General features: G+C 41.8%; 1 protein-coding gene across 1 annotated transcript; it reads left to right on the top strand.

Moving 5' to 3' along the window:
- Positions 1 to 2,426: 2,426 nt before the first annotated feature.
- On the top strand, positions 2,427 to 15,069 carry MLANA (melan-A). The gene is made up of 4 exons (XM_003121916.4): positions 2,427 to 2,503; positions 7,601 to 7,697; positions 12,599 to 12,712; positions 14,906 to 15,069. The coding sequence occupies exons 1-4, from the start codon at positions 2,427 to 2,429 to the stop codon at positions 14,972 to 14,974; spliced, it is 357 nt and encodes a 118-aa protein (XP_003121964.1). The 3' UTR covers positions 14,975 to 15,069.
- The last annotated feature ends 4,393 nt before the right edge of the window (positions 15,070 to 19,462 follow it).

Below are 19,462 nucleotides of genomic sequence, written 5' to 3'. Positions count from 1 at the left end.
GTATATATTAGTAAAAATATGTCCCATGCAGTAAGTGGGACATATTTATACTAGAACATGTTGAACAGGACACAGTTATACTAAAAAATTACTCAATGTTTATCTCAAATTCAAATGTAGCTGAGCATCCTATATTTTATGTGACAACCTTATGGAAGAGGACCAGCATTTAAAGTAGATGTCTTCCAGAGTTTCTGTTGTGGCTCAGTGGTAACAAATCTGCCTAGTATCCATGAGGACGTGGGTTCCATCCCTGGCCTTGTTCAATGGTTAAGGATCCAGTGTTGCTGTGAGCTACAGTGTAGGTCACAGACATAGCTCAGATCTGGCATTGCTGTGTCTGTGGCGTACCTTTAGCCTGGGAACTTCCATATGCAGCAAGTTTGACCCTAAAAAGGCAAATAAAATAAAATAAAAAATAAAATACAATACAATAAGATAATAAAGTAGATGTCTTCCCTAAGATGAAAGCTTAGGATTGGGGAAAACAGAGGCCACAGTGAGCCATAATTTTTCAGGAGAGGAATGAAGTTGGTTTCTTTCACGCCAATTAAGCAATCACAGACAACCCCATCAGAAATCCAAACTTGTGACTAACATGGGACTCAAGACCAGGAAAAAAAAGTTTAAAGACTAAGAGCCAGAGAAGCAATCTTCACACACAGGGCCAGCCAGCAGACGGAGTCGATCCCAACCAGGCAGGTAAGAGCATTCCCTTTTCACCCATCATTTCAAATAGAACTAACTGGGTTCGGGAGATTCTGGTGGACTCCTCTACTCTCCCTCATTGCCTCCCTGATGTTTGGCTGCCGGGAGAATTTCTCCTCAACGTTGATAATCCTCCGACTTCTGAAGGTTCACAGAGTCTCCCCTAGGTCCTCTCTCTAGACTGCCTTGAAGCAAAGCAGAGAGCCAGGAGAAGCCACCATTCAGGCTGCAGCTGGCTTGAGGGCACCTGTGCCTGGTCCCTTCAAGACCACTTTTCTTGGCTCAGATGGGGTGAGGTGCATGTGCAATCTCTGCACTGTTTGCCAAGGCTCAAAGCTGGAAGTAGAGATCTACACAAATAATTGAATGCAAAAATAATCAAGTATTGTGCCTCTAATTCTGAACAGAGGGTTCACCCCCGCATTATTCACCTGAGATGACCAGTGGGTTTAAGTGTGGTTTCTTCTTCACAACTGGGAAGGGCAGATTACACTTGAAATGCCCCGTGGTAAGGGTTCATGGGATCAACTCTCTGTCCCATCTCCCATGTCTCTCCAGCTATTCTAAACAGGCTCATTAATATAACTCTCTGGAAATCAGACCTTTGGGATTCATGAGAATAATATGTGGAAAGAAAAATACACAACAGTAAGGAGAGAAGAGAAGCCACTGTTAGTTTTTGATCAGCATACTTTAATCACAACCACTGAAGTTCATGAGCTTTTTGTCTATTTTTTTTCATTACTGCTTAAAATTTTGTATTACAATTAGAAATATATATATGTATTTTTAAACCCTAGTCATGAGACTTGAGCAGGGAGATGAAGAAAATGATTTTGGTAGGAGGGAAAACAAACTGTTAGACAGAGTCAGGCTTCCTGGGCTTACCTTGGATGGGTGAATGTGGACACACCCAGGCAGCTGTTTTGGGCCGTTCCTTTGTTAGAAAATGGGCTTGGAGGGTGCTGTGCTAGGTGACATGCATTATGTCACCATAGCCTTCTATTTGTCCAAGGATTGATATAAAATAAAACCTTTGTAGGAGTTCCCTCTGTGGCTCAGTGGTAACAAACCTGACTAGTATCCATAAGGATGTAGGTTTGATCCCTGGCTTTGCTCAGTGGGTTAAGGTTCTGGCACTGCCATGAGCTATGGTGTAGGTCACAGACGCGGCTCAGTTCTGGCACTGCTGTGGCATAGGCTGGCAGCTGTGATTTGACCCCTACCTGGGAACTTCCACATGCCCTGGGTGTGGGTCTTAAATAAATAAATAAGTAAATAAATCCTTTGGAGAGAAACAATTCCTCAGATTAACGACAGCCATCAGCCAGGGAAAGTAAGGAATGAATAACAATGGGTTTTTTTTTTTCTCTACAAGTTTATGTATAGAGTCAAATTGAAGTTTCTGTACCCCGCCCCTTCCACGCCACAAATAATAACTCAATTTGAAAGATCTTTGCCTTTGTTTGTGGTTTCTTCCTTGCTTAATTTTCAGTTGGTAGAAAGGGGTTAGAAACCTGAACAATTTTTACCTGTTACCAGTGAAAGAAACAGGTACAAATTCTCTCACAGAGAGAAACCAGGGGGTTCAGCTCTTATTATCAGTCATCTGGCAAAAATGTCTTCGTGGATATTTGAGATTGCAAGAACACTCTGGATGCATGAAGTGATACTTGCGTACCCTTGCTGTTAGGTGTCCTGTGACCTGACCCCACAAGATGCCAAGAGAAGAGGCTCACTTCTTCTATGGTTCCTCTAAGAAGGGGCACGGCCACTCCCACATCACAGCTGAAGAGTAAGTTCAGCAATGGACCCAGCGCCATTTCCAGTTTGCTGTTTGCTGATACAGTCTGCTGGCTTTCACCAGCACATGCCTGTCTGTAAATCCCTCTAGTGTTTATTTCTCCAGAAAGTAAAATCCCTGGCAATGAGGTGAGGAGACCCTGTGGTCCTCTGAGGGGCCTCAAATGTCTCTGAGGCCAAAGAGGCAAGGAGATAGGAAAGGTAAAAATTTGGATTTTGCCATTTTTGCCTGAATTCTTAGCTATTTGGTTCCTAGGCTGAAAAACATCTATCTGGGAGCAAGATGCCTTTTTCCTCAAGCCTTGCCTGTCTGTTTCACTAGGGTTCCTGGATGTGATTTGTAGACAGAACACAGGCAAGTTGCCAAAGAGCAAATGACTGACTCCAGGGTGAAGGTGGTGGTCATAAGATTTTCATCAATACTTTATCCTAAGGAAAGGTGTTTCATATTATGAATTAATTTAAAATAAGCATTTAAGCATTTAAAATAAAAAAAAAAACCATTTCTAAGTGCTAAGCATTGTATACCAGCATTGTATACCACTATTCTTATCTTTGAAAAAAATCTTACAATCTATTGGGAGGGTGAGGTAGTAACTCTAAGAGTAATTTCAGCAAGTGTTAAGTGCTGTGATGGGAACACAGACTGCAGGACACACTGCATGGACTAGAGTGGACAAGGGGTAGGGAGGGGGCTCCCCCCTTTTAGTGGAGACTCCAAAAGGACAAACAAGGAACTTGGTTTTTATTTGAACCACTTCTCTCTCTCTTTTTCTTTTTCTTTCCTTCTCTTTTTTTTTTTTTTTTTTTTTTTTTGGCTTTTTAGGGCCACACCTGCAGCATATGGAGGTTCCCAGTCTGGGGGTCCAATTGGAACTATGGTTGCTGGCCTATACCACAGTTTACAGCAATGCCAGATCCTTAACCCACTGAGCAAGGCCAGAGATCAAACCCACGACCTCATGGTTCCTAAGTTGGATTTGTTTCCTCTGAACCATGATGGGAACTCCTCTTTTTTTTCTTTTTATGGCTGCACCTGTGGCATGTGGAAGTTCCCTAGCTAGGGGTTGAATTAGATCTGCAGCTGAGGCCTACGCCACAGTCATAGTAATACCATATTCGAGCCACATCTGCAAGCTATGCTGTAGTTGCAGCAACACTGGATCCTTAACCTACTGATTGTGGCCGGAGATCAAAACCACATCTTCACATAGACAAGGTTGGGTCCCTAACCCACTGAGCCACAGTGGGACCTCCTAAACCACCTCTTAAGTGGTCTGCTCAGAACTTCCTGCAAACCTGCATTCTCAGGGAAGAACTGCTGAATATCTTTACTAGAGTGAACTAGCAGGGGTAGGAGAGATGTAGAACCCATCAAAGGCATGAAGGAGGAATTCAGGATGGAGCATTTCCTTAGAAAGACCCTATTGGGATTCTCTAACATCCCTGTGTGTTCGTCTGAAAGGTGAGGGGGGAGATCACCTGAAAAAAAATCCCATGAGTAAAATTTCCTCTTAGGGGGAACACTGCACATGGTATTAGGTAGGATATTATTTCAGCTTTTTTATGATGACACAACAGACTCTATCTCTGAAACCATAGTCAAGAGTTTCTCAGTTGAGAGGGCATAAGCCAACTATGGAGCTTGTGAAAATGCAGCTTCCCAAGTGCTGCTACCTAGACCCATGGAGAGGCTGACTCCACAGGTCTGGGGTGGGGAGTCCCAGGATCTGCACTTGAACTGCTTCTCAGGCAACTCTATTGTAGGAGGTATTTGGGTGACATCTGAGAGCCCTGCCAGGGTGTTTAGTAGGCTCTTTTGGTGCATTTGACACATCCTAGCATTCTTGACTCTCTATGAGTGCACTGGGACTATGTGTGAAAAGCTGGAACAGAGCTCTGTCTGTGTCATAACATCCTGAGGGATGACCACAGACCTGGGGGGTAAAATTAGAGTGCAGGCATGCTGGGAATTGAATCAGCTGCCTCAGTCACGAGAGCCCACTGAATGCTCCTTGTGACAGCTTCATTTCAGGAAAGGGTGATGTGGCAGAAAAGACACTGGCTGGGGGGTGGGGGGCGGTGGTCCCAGGCCAGCTGCTGTGAATGCTGGTTCTGCCGTTCTCTGGTGTGTAACCTTGGGCATTTACCAGCCTCAGGTCTGAGGGATGTCAGATGTGAAATGAGCATCATATCTACCCCAGAGGATTATTGTGAGGATGAAATCAAAGCCTATAGTGGGGTACTTGCCACAGTGCTTGGCACAAACTGGTGTTCAGTGAATAGCAAAGCAGCCACTTACGTGGTGGTGACAATGAGGAATCTCAGTAGGTCTCAGCATCATGATCTACGAAGTGGGCTGATCGGCTGCATAATTACATCAGCATTTTTATCCAGCACTGTCATCCATTTGGAGATGGGCAGGATGGGCTGGATGCCCCAGCAGCCCTGAGATGGTGGTGGTCTGGTGAGTGGTACTGGGCAAAGTTCTCTCCAGGAGATCCCTCCATTGGCCCTTGTTTCACCAGCTCAATCTCTTATAAATCACACAGCTCTGCAGAGCCTTTCTTTAGCAAGGCACAGATAAAAGACTCAGCACTCTCCCCTTTGATCATGCTGATGTGGAAACCTATGCAGATGTTAGCTAACTGACACTGCTACACAAGGGAAGCACAGTCTCAGGCCACATCTCCAGGGCCTTTGTGGAAACGAATGTTTCCCACGGGCCACTGGACACAGGGCCCAAATGCTGGCTTAGATGCCCAGGAGCAGACCCTTCTCGGTGACCTACAGCTTTGCTCTAGGTTCAGCTCAGATACTTCTCCTAGGGCTGAGCCCTCATGCTGTTTCTTTTACTAATCTATGCATGGCTAGCCAAGACGTTCTTACTGAATACCTACTAAGTGCCTGACTCCAAATATCAGCTGGCCTCTCCAACTTGGCAGCTGGGCAGGCTTGGGAGGTCAAGGTTCTGCCTCAGCCTCCCCAGGGCTCATCCACCTCTATTCTGAAATGCCTTTCCAGATAACTCAGGTGAGACCAGAATAAGTAGCAAGCACTGTCCCAGCTGGTTCAGTCCTTGGTGATCTTGCACTGGATTTCTGGAGCAAGTGGAGGCTGGACAGGAGTGTGTCTAGATGAGCTTAAACACAGGACACATGTCCTATCAGCTGGGCTGGCCTCCAGCATTCCTGTGCAATAGTTACAGCCTTGGAGACCCCTAACCCCACAAGTCCTAATTCTATCCCTTCAGCCAGAACGTGCAGCTCTAAGTCCTCAGTGGCCAGTTTTTATTACCTTCTTTCTATCCCCGACAAAAACCTGCTCTGTGGAAAGTTGCGGGTCCACCCACAAGAGGTTAAAGTAACAGAGAATTAAGCTGTTAGGCCAAAGGGTTGAATCTCTAAAAACAGTATTTCAGGTCCTCAGTTCTAATACAAATGCAAAAGAAAAAAAGATAATGTTGGGGTTAATATCATGCCACAAACCTACATATTTGTTAACAGTTATTTTAAAGGAGACATTAAATGGCCCATTCATTTTGCAGAGACTGGTATCATAGGGGAGAGGATGTGAATTTTTAATCACTCATAATTCATTTGTTTGGCCATCCATTCAACTGTGTATTTATCCATCCATCCATCCATCCATCCATCCATCCATCTATCCATCCACCCATCTTCAAGAAATATTCCTTTTTCAAGGAAAGTTTTGTCTGGATATATGCCGAAGAGTGGGATTGCTGGGTCATATGGTACTTCTATGTATAGTTTTCTAAGGTACCTCCATACTGTTCTCTATAGTGGTTGTACCAGCTTACATTCCTGCCAACAGGGCAGGAGTGTTCCCTTTTCTCCACACCAGCTCCAGCGTTTGTTATTTGTGGACTTTTCCTTTTTTTTTTTTTCGTCTTTTTGTCTTTTTAGGGCCGCACCCGCGGCATATGGAGGTTCCCAGGCTAGGGGTCAAATTGTAGGTGCAGCTGCCGGCCTACACCAGAGCTGCAGCAACATGGGATCCTTAACCCACTGAGCAGGGATCGAACCCACAACCTCATGGTTCCTAGTCGGACGTGTTAACCACTGAGCAACGACAGGAACTCCTTTGTCGACTTATTAATGATGGCCATTCTGACTGGTGTGCAGTGGGTATCTCATAGAAGATTGACAGATCACTGTAAACCAGCTATAATGGAAAAAAATAAAAATCATTATACATATATATATAAATATTTCTTTAAACACACCCATGTTCCTGACCCTTTCTAGACACAGAACACAAATTAAAAACAAACAAACCAAACACCAAAAATGTCTCTGAGAGCTCTTTTTCTAGAAGAGACAGTACACTGCTGATTTCCACCATGGCTGCCATCTTACTGGGAGGGGTGATGCTCAGTCTAGGAACATGAGTATATTAGGGCAGAAATGGAGAGAGGAGATACATAAGGATTAAGGGGGTAGAATATGGGGTAGAGAGGGTGCAAACACAACTGAGACACACTCAAGTTCAAATCCTAGCTCTGTCTTATTGCTAACTCTGTAGGACGTTCACAAGGCACTTAACCCTTGCATTTATTTCCTCATCTGTGAGATAGGGATGAAAAGTGTTACCTACCTTAGAGGGTTGTTGTGATCATTAAATAATCTGATGCATGTAGAATGGTTATCATGATACCCAGCTTACAGCAGACATTGCCAATGGTAATTTCTACTTCTTTTTTGTGGACCGATAGTTGGGGAAAATGTTTTAAACTAGTCCTGATGAAAAGCAAAGATGCTTCATTCTCAGTAAATATGTTGTCCACATAAGGATCAGTTGCTACTGCACCCGTTGCACCTGGAACCCGGGTGCTAGCGCCCATGCCGGTTAACATATGTCTGAGAGGCTTCTAGAGATGGTCCCATTCCTGGATATGAGTGAAGCCTGATGGGTGCTTGGTGTGGCATGCAGTAGGACACTCCTTGGGGACTGGGAGGTGCTGCACTGATCAAAAAGCCCCTGTGAAGAAGGAAGATTGATACACATTTCACCACAATCTGGAATAAGGTTTCTGTACCAAGACGGATTTGTCTATTTCTCGGGCCAGGGCTGCAGGGATTGGCTTTCTGATGGTGATCCTGGGCATTTTACTTCTCATCAGCTGCTGGTACTGTAAAAGACGAAGTGGATACAGAAGCTTAAAGGTTGGTAAAATCCCCACTGTGGCTCCCTCCAGATCCACAACCTCCCTTTCCCTTCTTTCTTTGAATTTTGGGGAATGGGGTGACACTCTCATGATCACTTCTAGCTCTGATTCCTGGTTCTGATGAGTCTTTCTTGACTTTGTACTTGTAACTCTTCCTTTGCCTCTGCTCGAGCATGAACCCTGACCAGGGACCTGGTCCATTTTTTTGTTTCCACTTACAGCAAATGCAAGTGCTTGACTCTGTGTGTAGCTGAGAATTGATGGTTTGTGGGGCATAGCGAGCAGCATATGAGACACTCCAGATCTTACCAGTCCTTCTGCGGACTCCCAATGGTCCTGTACACCACTTAGCAGCCCATTCCTCTCACCATGCCTATTCACCCCCTTCCTCCCAGCTTGTCTGGGAATTCCAAGTTCTTCTAACTCTGTTATACCAAGCAACCCAGCATACCAACAACCTGTCTAACAACCATCACTGCAGTGAGGAAACCACCCACTCCTCAGCACCACAAAGGAACACCAGGTTTTTAACAGGCTCCATCCTCCTTTGATAGCCAATGTGGTTTTAATAGAATTTTTGCTCCTTTACCCATGTGACCAGGAAGCTAACAAATGACACAGTCCAATCTTGGGATAGCAGTATCTTCCACCAAGGAGAAATATCAACAGAGTCTCTAAACTATAAAAACTACAGGTTTCAGAATCCTTGCTTCAAAGCCAGGTAGCACTTTGGTATTTAACTATCCAAAGATGTTCTCCACAATGAGCAACAGGACGGAAAGAGAGTTGCAGTTCTCTCTCTCTCTCTCTGTCTATCTCTGTCTTTCTTGTTATTACCTATCTGAAAGCTTCAGAGGTTGATACATAATGGAAAAAAATTTATCTTTACAAAGGATGTTGGAAAGTCCCATTCCTCACTCTGCAAGCACTTCATTCAGAGAAAGAGGTTCTGCGATGGAGGAGAGGGTTGGCGGGATTGGGCCTGGCAGTCTGAAGAGGAGAAGGGGAAGGTGAGAGCTATAGCTTCAAGCTCTGACTTCCTTACTAGGGAGTTTAGGTAGTTCTATGTGCTCCTTTCCCTGATGTCCATCTTGCCATAGTATCCCAGATACAAACCATGAAAGACAGGGTGAGCCTGGGGGGACGCAGGCCCCCACTATAGTGACATTTATAGGAAGGAGAAGTTTTGGAGTCTGAATAAGATGCCACCCAGGTACCACTGCAAAGCCTTGGGTCAGGAGGTTGGAGGTACAACTCTGTTTTCTGCCACACTGCCTGTGTGCTTCTAGCATGGAGTTATGGCATTGGCCTGTTATTGGTTATTTACTTTCTGCCCTTCCACCCTCTTCCTTCTTCCCAGTTATAAGCTGGGACAGAGACTATTTCTTTTCTTTTTTTTTTCTTTTTTTGTCTTTTTGCCTTTTCTAGGGCCACTTCCCGCGGCATATAGAGGTTCCCAGCCTAGGGGTCTAATCGGAGCTGAAGTCACCATCCTATGCCACAGCCACAGCAATGCAGGATCCAAGCCTCGTCTGCGACCTACATCACAGCTCACGGCAACGCCGGATCCTTAACCCACTAAGCAAGGGCAGGGATCGAACCCGCAACCTCATGGTTCCTAGTCGGATTCGTTAACCACTGTGCCACGATGGGAACTCCGAGAATATTTCTTACTCATCTTTGTATCTTCAGTGTCTAGTACAGTGTCTGGCACATAACAATGACCCAACTGTTATAGCATCAGGATTTGGTCTCAATTTTGCTACTGACTTGCTTGGTGACTTTAGATTTTCACTTTTCTGAGCTCTATTCTCACCTAGACACAGGTGATATAACATAATCTATATTAGTTTTTATTTAATATATGTTTTCTTCTATAATTAAAAATATTATTCTATATTTGCATATAAAAACCCACAATGATTTAGTCTTTCAAAGAGTAAAAGTTCTACAAACTCAGTATGCTGGTACCCATTTCCATAGCTGTTAGCTTGATGCTACTGGACAAAAATGCAATGATTTTTCTGCTTCAACATTCATCTTAAATGCATTCAGTTGAAATATGGCAATCTCAGTGTTGTGTGCTCAGACCTGGTAAGGTTCAAGTTCAGCTTGCCATCCTCCATTCCTCCAAGCTAGATCAGTGATTTGCAGAGTTTCTAGAATTTTTATGAGATACAACTGTATTTAAATTTCCTGGTTCCCCTAATGTTTAAAAATGCCCTCTGTCATTTATTTTGTAAATTAATATTAAAATTTTATTTTGAGATTTTCATATCTCCTGAAAAGCCAGGTTGGGGATCAGCAGTCTAAGAAATTTAGGCAAAATTATGCAAAATATTGCATTAAGTAGTGCATTTAATTACATATTTACCTCCCTGTCTCTCTTTGGTGATTCTATTTTCATTTTAAATCAGAAGAACTTAAATGACTATAAATGCAAGTTTGGGAAACCTGAATTACTCCACCTTTAGCAACCTTCATTAAGCTCTGAAATATGTTTATTTACCTGCTTTCCTTGATGACAGAATGGTAGCAAGGTTGGTTGGATTAAGGTCTCAAATTTTTCCCTTGGCCAACAATTCCCCTTAAACCTGAAAAACATCTTTTGAAAAGAAAAAATGCTTTTAAAAGTAATGTGTTTCTGCAGGAAAGTGATTGGTAAGGGATTAGAAGTTTTCTTTTGTATTTACCAATTTTACTCTTTCATTTGGAAGTTTAGGACGTAATACTTTTGATTCTTGGAGAAGAATTTAAAGGCCCCACTAACAGGCTCAATTTATGCTCATGTCTCACGGCATTGTGTTTCTCAATGTATGGTCAGGGGCCCCTGCACTTGAATCACCTAGGGTTCTTGCTAAAATGCATATTCTGCGACCATCTCTGGTGGTGGGACTCAGGAACCTACGTTTTAACACACACACTGAAGTTTGAACACAAATGCAGACAAGTGGCAGTGAATTGGGGAAGCGGACCATGCCCTATCCTATGGCAGGTGAGAGATTTGTTTAAAAAAATAAAAAGAAAAAAAGCAATAATTGAGGTCAAGGGAGAGAATGCATTCAACACCTTATCTTAGGTATGTTCCTGGAACTTTCGGATGAGAACAGATCTTCTCTGTGTCCTCAGGTCAATATTTAAGTCCTCGTATGTTTATCCTTCCAAGGCATAGAGTCAATAATAATTTCAGACTAGAGTTGACAAAAACTACTTCTTTGCATTCTGTAGACTGGGTAGGTATCAGCCCTAAATGTGTATGGCCTCATCCAATTGATGTTCCAAACACCTCTCCTTCCTTGAGACCTGCTTTAATGGCCTTTTCTTCCAACCTAGTAACCCCAATAATCAACCACAGTCTACAGACAAGCCTGAAGAGCCACTGAACCCCTGTTCAGCCCCCCGTTCTAGCTGCTCTCAGCCAGGAACACAGAGATGCTCACGCCCTTCTGGAGGATTTCATTCACATATATATTTGGGCCTGTATCTTTAAAAAGTGAATTAGGTGCCAACATTTAAAAGTAACATTTTACATAAAAATCTTCATTTCTCTCTTTTTAAATAAAAAAATCTGGCAAAGGAATTCTCTTGTGGCTCAGAGGGTTAAAGATCCCACGTTGTCACTGCAATGGCTTGGGTCACTGCTGTGGCGCAGGTTCAGTCTTTGGTCTGGGAACTTCCACATGCCATGGGTGTTCCAAAAAAATAAAAAAGATCTGGCAAAAACAGCAGCCATGCAGTGGTTGTCCCTTTAGATGGAATACAGACACCTTCCTTTCCTAAGGCCCCCACCGAGACCCACTTGACCTCCTCCTCCCTCTAAGTGGCTGAGCTTAGCTGTGTCAGCCCAGGCACAGGCAGTAAGAAAGTACATTGTCTAGAGAGCCATAGTTCTCTGTGTGGCCCTGGACCAGCAGTATCAGCATCGCCTGTGATCTTGTTAGAAATGCAAATTCTTGGACCTTCATCCTAGACTTACTGTATCAGAAATTCTGGATGTGAGAACAGCAGTCTGTGTTTGACAAGCCCTCAAGGTGACGCTGATGCATTCTAAAGTCTGAGAACCACTGCCTTGGAGAATTTAACAACAGTAAAAGCAACCAGAAGTCTGCTTTTTATGATCACAGTGTGCCAGCAATTTTAAACAATGCCAGTATGAGATAATCTACTTCATTAGGGTGGACCACACCTGCAGTCCCCACTTTGGTATGAGTCTCTGTCTTGCACAAACTGTTGTCATCCTGTTCTAGGGACAGAGAGCATCACCCCTGCCCCCTAAACTTAGGCAAAGCACCAAACTAAGCTATGACTCACCCCTCCCCCTAATAACTCAAGGTGCAAAATAGCTTTGACTGACTTGTCATCATTGTTGACTTGACTTGGAAGAAGCTCAGCACTACAACCACAGCATGTCCATCACAACACAAACATTCATAGTGTTTAAGATACTTTGTTGTCATTATGGACAGGCAGAAATAAACAGAGTGTTCCCGCTGTCAAGTTGCTCACAGGCTTGTCCTGTGATGACAACTCCTGCCTCACCAGCTGTCATCTACTCCATTTGTAACCATTCTCTGAGGCCCATTTTTTAGATTCACTCTTTCTCCTTCCCTTCGAAAATATTTATTGATGAATGAATGGGTGTCAGGAACTCTACTAGGTGCTTAATCTTTAGTTAATTCCCACAAAAATTCTGGGAGGTGGTGATATTATCTTCATGTTACAGATGAAAAACCTGGAATTCAGAGAGATAAAGTGAGTAGCCTGAGGATACACAGTGCAAAGTGGCAGAACCAAGATTTAAACCCATTCTTTAAACTTCGGCTTCCTTCTCTTTTCTTTAATGGACTCATTTTTTTTTGTTTTTTCTTACCCACTGACCTTCATGAATTCACATCACAGGATAAAAGCATTCATGACAGTACAAAAAGTACCTTAACAAGAAGATGTTCCCATGAGGGGATTGGTCACCAGGACAGCAAACTGTCTTTTCAGGAGAACAACTGTGGACCTGTGGTAGGTAAAGATCCAGCATCTTGGTGTTTTTGTGTATGGCTGCTTTTAAATCAAATGAATAATATTATTACTATATAAAAATCAAGGGCAGGGAGTGCCTCTTGTGGCACAGCAGAAACGAATCTGACTAGGAACCATGAGGCTGTGTGTTTGATCCCAGGCCTTGCTCAGTGGGTTAAGGATCTGGCGTTGCCATGAGCTGTGGTGTAGTTCCCAGATACGGCTTGGATCCCGCGTTGCTGTGGGTGTGGTGTAGGCTGGCAGCTGTAGCTCTGATTTGACCCCTAGCCTGGGAACCTCCATATGCCACGGGTGTGGCCCTAAAAAGCAAATAAATAAATAAATAAATAAATAAAAATTAAAAAAAAAATCAAGGGCAATGTGAATGCACCTAATGCTACTGACTTAAAAATGGTTAAAATGGTAATTTTATTATGCACATTTTACCATAATAAAACGTAAATAGAAGATTAAAAACAAGGGAATCACAGAGATTTTCTTGAATTGTGCCCTCCCATACCTAGATTTTCCAGGGTCAATAATGAGATCCCTACATGTAAGATGCAAAGGAAGAAACTGGTTCTGGATACAATACTCTTTTGTCTTGTGTTTTCAGTATAGTTCCCTTTGTCCTGAACATAGATATATCTAAAGGAGAAAAAAAGTAGGAGTTTCTGTTGTGGCTCAGTGGAAATGAATCTGACTAGTTTCCATGAGGACGCAGGTTCAATCCCAGGCCTTGTTCAGTGAATTTGATAGGGACACCTAGTGTTCTGCACCAGAATGCTGTAGAAACACTCTTTCCATGAGCTGTGGTGTAGGTCACAGATGTGGCTTGGATCTGGCATTGTTGTGGCTATCTATGGTGCAGGCCAGTGGCTATGGCACTGATTTGACCCCTAGCCTGGGAACCTCCATGTACTGTGGGTGCAGCCCTCAAAAGACAAAAAAAAGAAAAGAAAAGAAAAAGGAAAAAAAGTACATACTATTAACTGTATGGAGCTGCACAATCCAAAAGGGTAGCCACTAGTCATGTGTGGCTATTGAGCACTTGAAATACAGTAGTTTAAATTAAGATGTGCTGGAATACATTCTAGATTTCAAAACTTAGTAAGAGGAAAAGGATGTAAATAATTCATTAATAATTTTTATTTTAATTACATGTTGAAATAACATTTTGATATGTGGGATAAAATAAAATATATTTTTGAGATTAATTTTACCTGTTTCTTCAAATTTTTTTTTTATTTTTTTATTTTTTTTGTCTTTTTGCTATTTCTTGGGCCGCTCCCGCGGCATATGGAGGTTCCCAGGCTAGGGGTCAAATCGGAGCTGTAGCCACCGGCCTACGCCAGAGCCACAGCCACGCGGGATCCGAGCCACGTCTGCAACCTACACCACAGCTCACGGCAGCGCTGGATCCTTGACCCACTGAGCAAGGTCAGGGATCGAACCCGCAACCTCATGGTTCCTAGTTGGATTCGTTAACCACTGCGCCATGACGGGAACTCCTCTTTAAATTTTTAAAGTGTAGCTACTAGAAATTTTAAAATCACATGTGGTGCACTTTCCTTCTGGGCAGTGCTGATACAGAAGCAGGACATCATACAGTTGAAAGCACTATCTCCGGAGCCAAATAACTGTATTTAACATTTAGCATCATCACTTAACAGCTGTGTGACCTTGGGCAAGTGACTTAACCTCCCTGTGCCTCAGTTTCCTGACCTGTAACATGAAAACAATGAAAATACTTCTAGGATTGTAAGCATTTAATAAAGGCCCCACACATTTGTGCTCTGTTGAGAAAAAAATAGCCTTTAGACACAGTTATAAAGATTTTTGCTTGAGGTTAAGATGCAGTGTGTGTCGGTGATTGTAACAGAATTCAAGAATTCATTAGTTAGGGCTTGTGATTTCTACTGACAAGGACAGTCCAGGTATAAATAAGTTTTTGAGATTTTGGGGAAGTCACTTAGCCTTTTTTTCTCTACTGTCATTCCTCTCAACGTTTCAACATACACACTTGTGAAATTTAACAATTTAAATTTTACCTCATTGGGTAGAAATTAGGCATGGAAATTTAAACAAGTTTAACCTAGAGCAAAAGTATAGACATGATGGTATTTTGACTTAATCCCTCTTCCAGAACTATGTGCGCTGTTGCCAAGCCCGTGCTCTCTCTCATCCTTACAGGTTCCCAATGCTCCACCTGCCTATGAGAAATTCTCCACAGAGCAGTCACCACCACCCTATTTTCCATGAGAGCCAGCAGGTCTTCTGAGAAGTGCTGAAATGATTTCCCTCACACTTTTGCTTGAATTTGATATGGACACCTAGGGTTATGCTCCAGAAGCTGTAGAAACAATGTACATCATCTCTACAAATAAATTGAGTGTTAAAGTTTTCACAACAACTACCAATAGTGATTGAGGAAATAATGAGAAATGTTAAAATGGGAAAAGCTTTGTCAATAAACATTGTAATGCATGATGCCAGTAATAATAAATCTACAGTGTTATTTTCTGAATGAGACAATTCAGATGTGTGTCTGGGACCATTCATTTAAAGTTGAAATTTGGCTAATAACTAACAAACTACTATTATGATTTTTGAAGAAGCAGCCTCTTGACCAACATGAACATTAACAGACATGTTGCAAGTGAGTCTGTGCTATGGGTACTCACAAAAGATACATTTACAGGTTTAAGACCAAGAGGTGAATGACCTATCAAATTATAGTCCAATTCATCTGATCAGTAAAGTGTCAGTAATGTCTCTTTGTTCTAAAATTCCATGATGCTACAGTAATATACTGCAAAGATCCTGCATCTTCAGTAATACATACCATGCAGTTCTAATTACATTTCACTTCAAGCCTCATAATTAATGACAAGAATTTTCTGTTAAACTATAAGGTGGTGTAAGGACTTAAACAAGTAAAAGCTACTATAGTTTGGCTGATGTCTTGCCTTAAATGTCCCAAAAGCAATTTAGCTCCTTTGGGCTCCCAAGTCCCTCTCAAAAGAACATATAGAAGAAATCATAAAGGATCAGTGATTCTGTAATGCTGCCATTATTTGTGTAGCAACATAATAATTTTTTGCGTGGCAATATTACAAATTTTTGTGTAAGAACATTACAATTTTTTGTGTAGCAACATTACAATTTTTTGTGTAGCAACATTACAATTTTTTTGTGTGACATCTACATAATAGTGTTTGTCTAATATTTTTCAGTCAGCTCATTTTAAAAGTTTTTTGACTTAAACTTATATATCACCACTCTAAATGAAACATCAGTCTCATTTTCCATAAGTAGAAGATAACTATAAAAATGAAGATAATGAAAGCAAATTGCTTTTACTGAAACCTAGTAAGATACTGACGGTCACAGAAGGCTGTCAACTTGAGACTTGTCCTTGTTATTAAAGAAGGAGATTAGCAAGAATCAGAGAAAAGTTTTTGACGTAATTAGAAGGCTTGCAAGAGAAAGAAATGACTTTCTCACTATGTGACTCACTGTTATTTGATGCCTACTCAGTAAACCACCTAAAATCCTCTTGTGTCATTGGAAATACCAGTGTCGCATAACCATCATTTTTTTGCACAAAAAAAAAGCTTGCACAGAGAGGAAAAAACACTGAATAAAGAGACTTATTTACATACATTTAAAAAATGTTATTTGGAGTTACCTTCTAGCACATTGTGTTAAGGATCTGGTGTTGTCACTGCGGTGGCCCAGGTCACTGCTGTGGTGCAGGTTCAATCCCTGGCCCAAAAACTTCCACATGATGCAGGTGCAGCCAAAAACAATATGTCATTGAACAAAAATACTGTAAGAGGAGTTCCTATTGTGGCTCAGTGGGTTAAGGATCAGGCGTTGCCTCAAGCTGCAGAGTAGATCACAAGTGTGGCTAGGATTGGGCATTGCTATGGCTGTGGTGTAGGCTGGTGGCTGTGCCTCTGACTTAACCCCTAGCCTTGGAACTTCCACATGCCCCAGTTGTAGCCATAAAAAGAAAAATAATGATAAAGAGAGCCCAGTAAAATCTCTGAAACTGTACTAAAGACAAGTCTGCCTGCTTTCTCTAGAGATTACATGGTTGATGGCAACTTGAAATTAGATAAAATCAGAAAATAGAGAACTCCCTGGAAGCCAACTTGAAATACACTGATGCTAATAAATGTTGCCTTAAAAAGGCCAGAAGAAAAACCAAGGACTATTTAAACAGTTAAGTGAAGAAAATTAAATGAACAAATCACTTAGAGTTCAAGTGAATGCTCTCCAAAAGGCCAAAGTCTTTGCAGTCTGAAAAGAGTTTAAAAGTGAGATTCAAAAACTTCAGCTAAATACTGTCTGAACTACATCAAGAACACATGATGCAAATTTGCAGGAAATTGAAGAGAGAATTTACTGTGTAGAAATTGAGAAGAAATATCCCAAAGTGTACAAACATTAGTCATATATGTCAGAAGCACGACCCTAGAGAAGATTGGCTTTCACAAAGAATTGGAAGGAAGTCTTCCCTTTTATGAAAGCTGGATTATCTCCCATGAGAAAAAAAAGAAAGTCGATTGGCAGCTTGGCTGAGAGAAGTTTCACTGAAATAAGAAAATAATCAAAACAGATAAAAAGTGGCTGAAGTAGTTTAAATTCCAGCTTTTCCCAAGTGGCCCCCACTCTTCCACATGCAGCCCTGGGCAGAGGTGGGAGAGTATCAGACTTCCTGAGTCGTCAAAGGGAGAGGGTTAAGCTGTAGGGGCTCAAGATAAACATCACCTGCAGGTTTGATTAAGGTTTACATAGCCAACTCCTAAACATCCATAGCATGATATCTGACTGCGTTTTCTCTCTTTAGAAATAATTTAAATTATATCTTTTCAGGAATTCCTGCTGCGGCTCAGTGCATTAAGGACCCGATATTGCTTCTGCGAAGATGTGGGTTCATTCCTTGGCCTTGCTCTGTGAATTAAGGATCTAGTGTTGCTGTAAGCTGCGGTGTAGGTCACAGATGTGGCTTAGATCCTGTGTTGCTGTGGTGTAGGCCCCAACTGGAGCTCCTATTCAACCCCTGATCCAGGAACTTCCTTATGTCACAAGTGTGACCTTAAAAAGAAAAAAAAAAAACCTCTTCAGTTCAACTGCTTTTACTTAACTGATGCTACGTTTGCTCAAATTGAAGTTTGATAGAATTATAATTCCTACGATAGTGTTTTGCAAATCTAGATAGCCACGTGTGCCCAGTAGCTCCCCAGTTACTTTCAGCATACTTTTCAGTTCATTTCCCCAACTCAACCTACTGTTTTTAGTTTTTTTCTCTTTCGGGCCACCCCTGTGGCATATGGAAATTCCCAGGCCCGGGGTCAATCTGAGCTACAGCTGGCCTATGCCACAGCAACACCGAATCTAAGCTGCATCTGTGACCTATGCCACAGCTTGTGGCAATGTCAGGTCCCTAACTCACTGAGTGAGGCAGATATCAAACCCACAATCCACATCCTCAAGGATACTAGCCAGGTTAACCCCCTGAGCCACAATGAGAACTCCATTTTTTTTTCCAACCTATTTTTTTAATCATTCCCCGTTAGTTCTCTTAATCCATAATATGTTCCATTCAAACTCAATAGCTCTGTTCTCTGTATGTTCCAGAAATTGAGGTATCACTGACAAATAACGATACTAAATTAATATTAATCACCACACAGCTATACAATTTTTTGTGTGTGATGAGAACTTTTAAGATCTACTCCCTTAGCAACTTTCAAATATACAATATGGTTAACTTCCTTGTGATTTTCTGACACTGGTCTTTGCAGGCTTGGTTCTAAATACACTTCCCATCACAAATGCCACATCCTGTATGAAACCTCTGGCACCTCCCTACTGAAACTCTTTTATCTTTATTCTTCTGACAATTACTTTTGTTATATTCTTTTGATTTTTGTGTTGAGGACAAGGATGGGATCTTACTTATCTATGCTGTTCCCACAACATCTTTTGAACTATATGGTTCTCAGTAAATGTGCAGAATGAATATACAACTTTCTGAATTTGACTTTATGTTGGTAATTTTGTTTTGAATTTGTTAACTACATTAAGAATGATTATATACATAAGAACATGTACTTTTAGTTCTCTAGTACTTCTTCATACACTATTATTTTGCATTTAGAGCCGCACATGAGGCACAGGAAGTTCCCAAGCTAGGGGTCAGATTGGAGCTACAGCTACCGGCCTACACTACAGCCACAGCAACATGAGATCTGAGTTACATCTGTGACCACACTGGTAACACTGGACACTAACCCAGTGAGTGAGGCCAGGGATCAAATCTAGTTGGGTTTGTTACTGCTGAGCCACAATGGGAACCCCATGTTATTTTTTAACTGCAATTTTTTTTCACAGATTTTGTCTCCAACTTAGACTCTAAGTACATGAACCATGCCATGCCCTTCATTTTTCTTGTTAATAAAGAAGCAAATATTAAGCACTATGGCATGAGTAGCAAATGCTTTTTGAACTGAATAAAAATACCTGGGTTAGAGGACAGCATCATAGTGACAATGAGGCTTCAGGTTCAGGTAACAGCCAAACAAATTTGGAACTTAAGGTAAATTGTCTATCATTTCTATGTTTTTCAAAACTACAGTGTAGTTTTGAAAAACTAAACTCATCAGATTTCTTACATCACTTTCAGAACCTGCTTCCTTCTCAAGCTTTTAACATCAAATATTTCTAAATTCCAAGTCA

This window comes from Sus scrofa, chromosome 1 (genome assembly GCF_054392235.1).
Source record: "Sus scrofa isolate SSC_HxYL_T2T_F1_AM1 chromosome 1, Sscrofa_HxYL_maternal_Yorkshire_Landrace_v2.0, whole genome shotgun sequence".
In the NCBI taxonomy this organism is placed as follows: Eukaryota; Metazoa; Chordata; class Mammalia; order Artiodactyla; family Suidae; genus Sus; species Sus scrofa.
The sequence above is the reverse complement of the archived record's forward strand: the minus strand, read 5'-3'. Positions and strand labels throughout refer to the sequence as shown.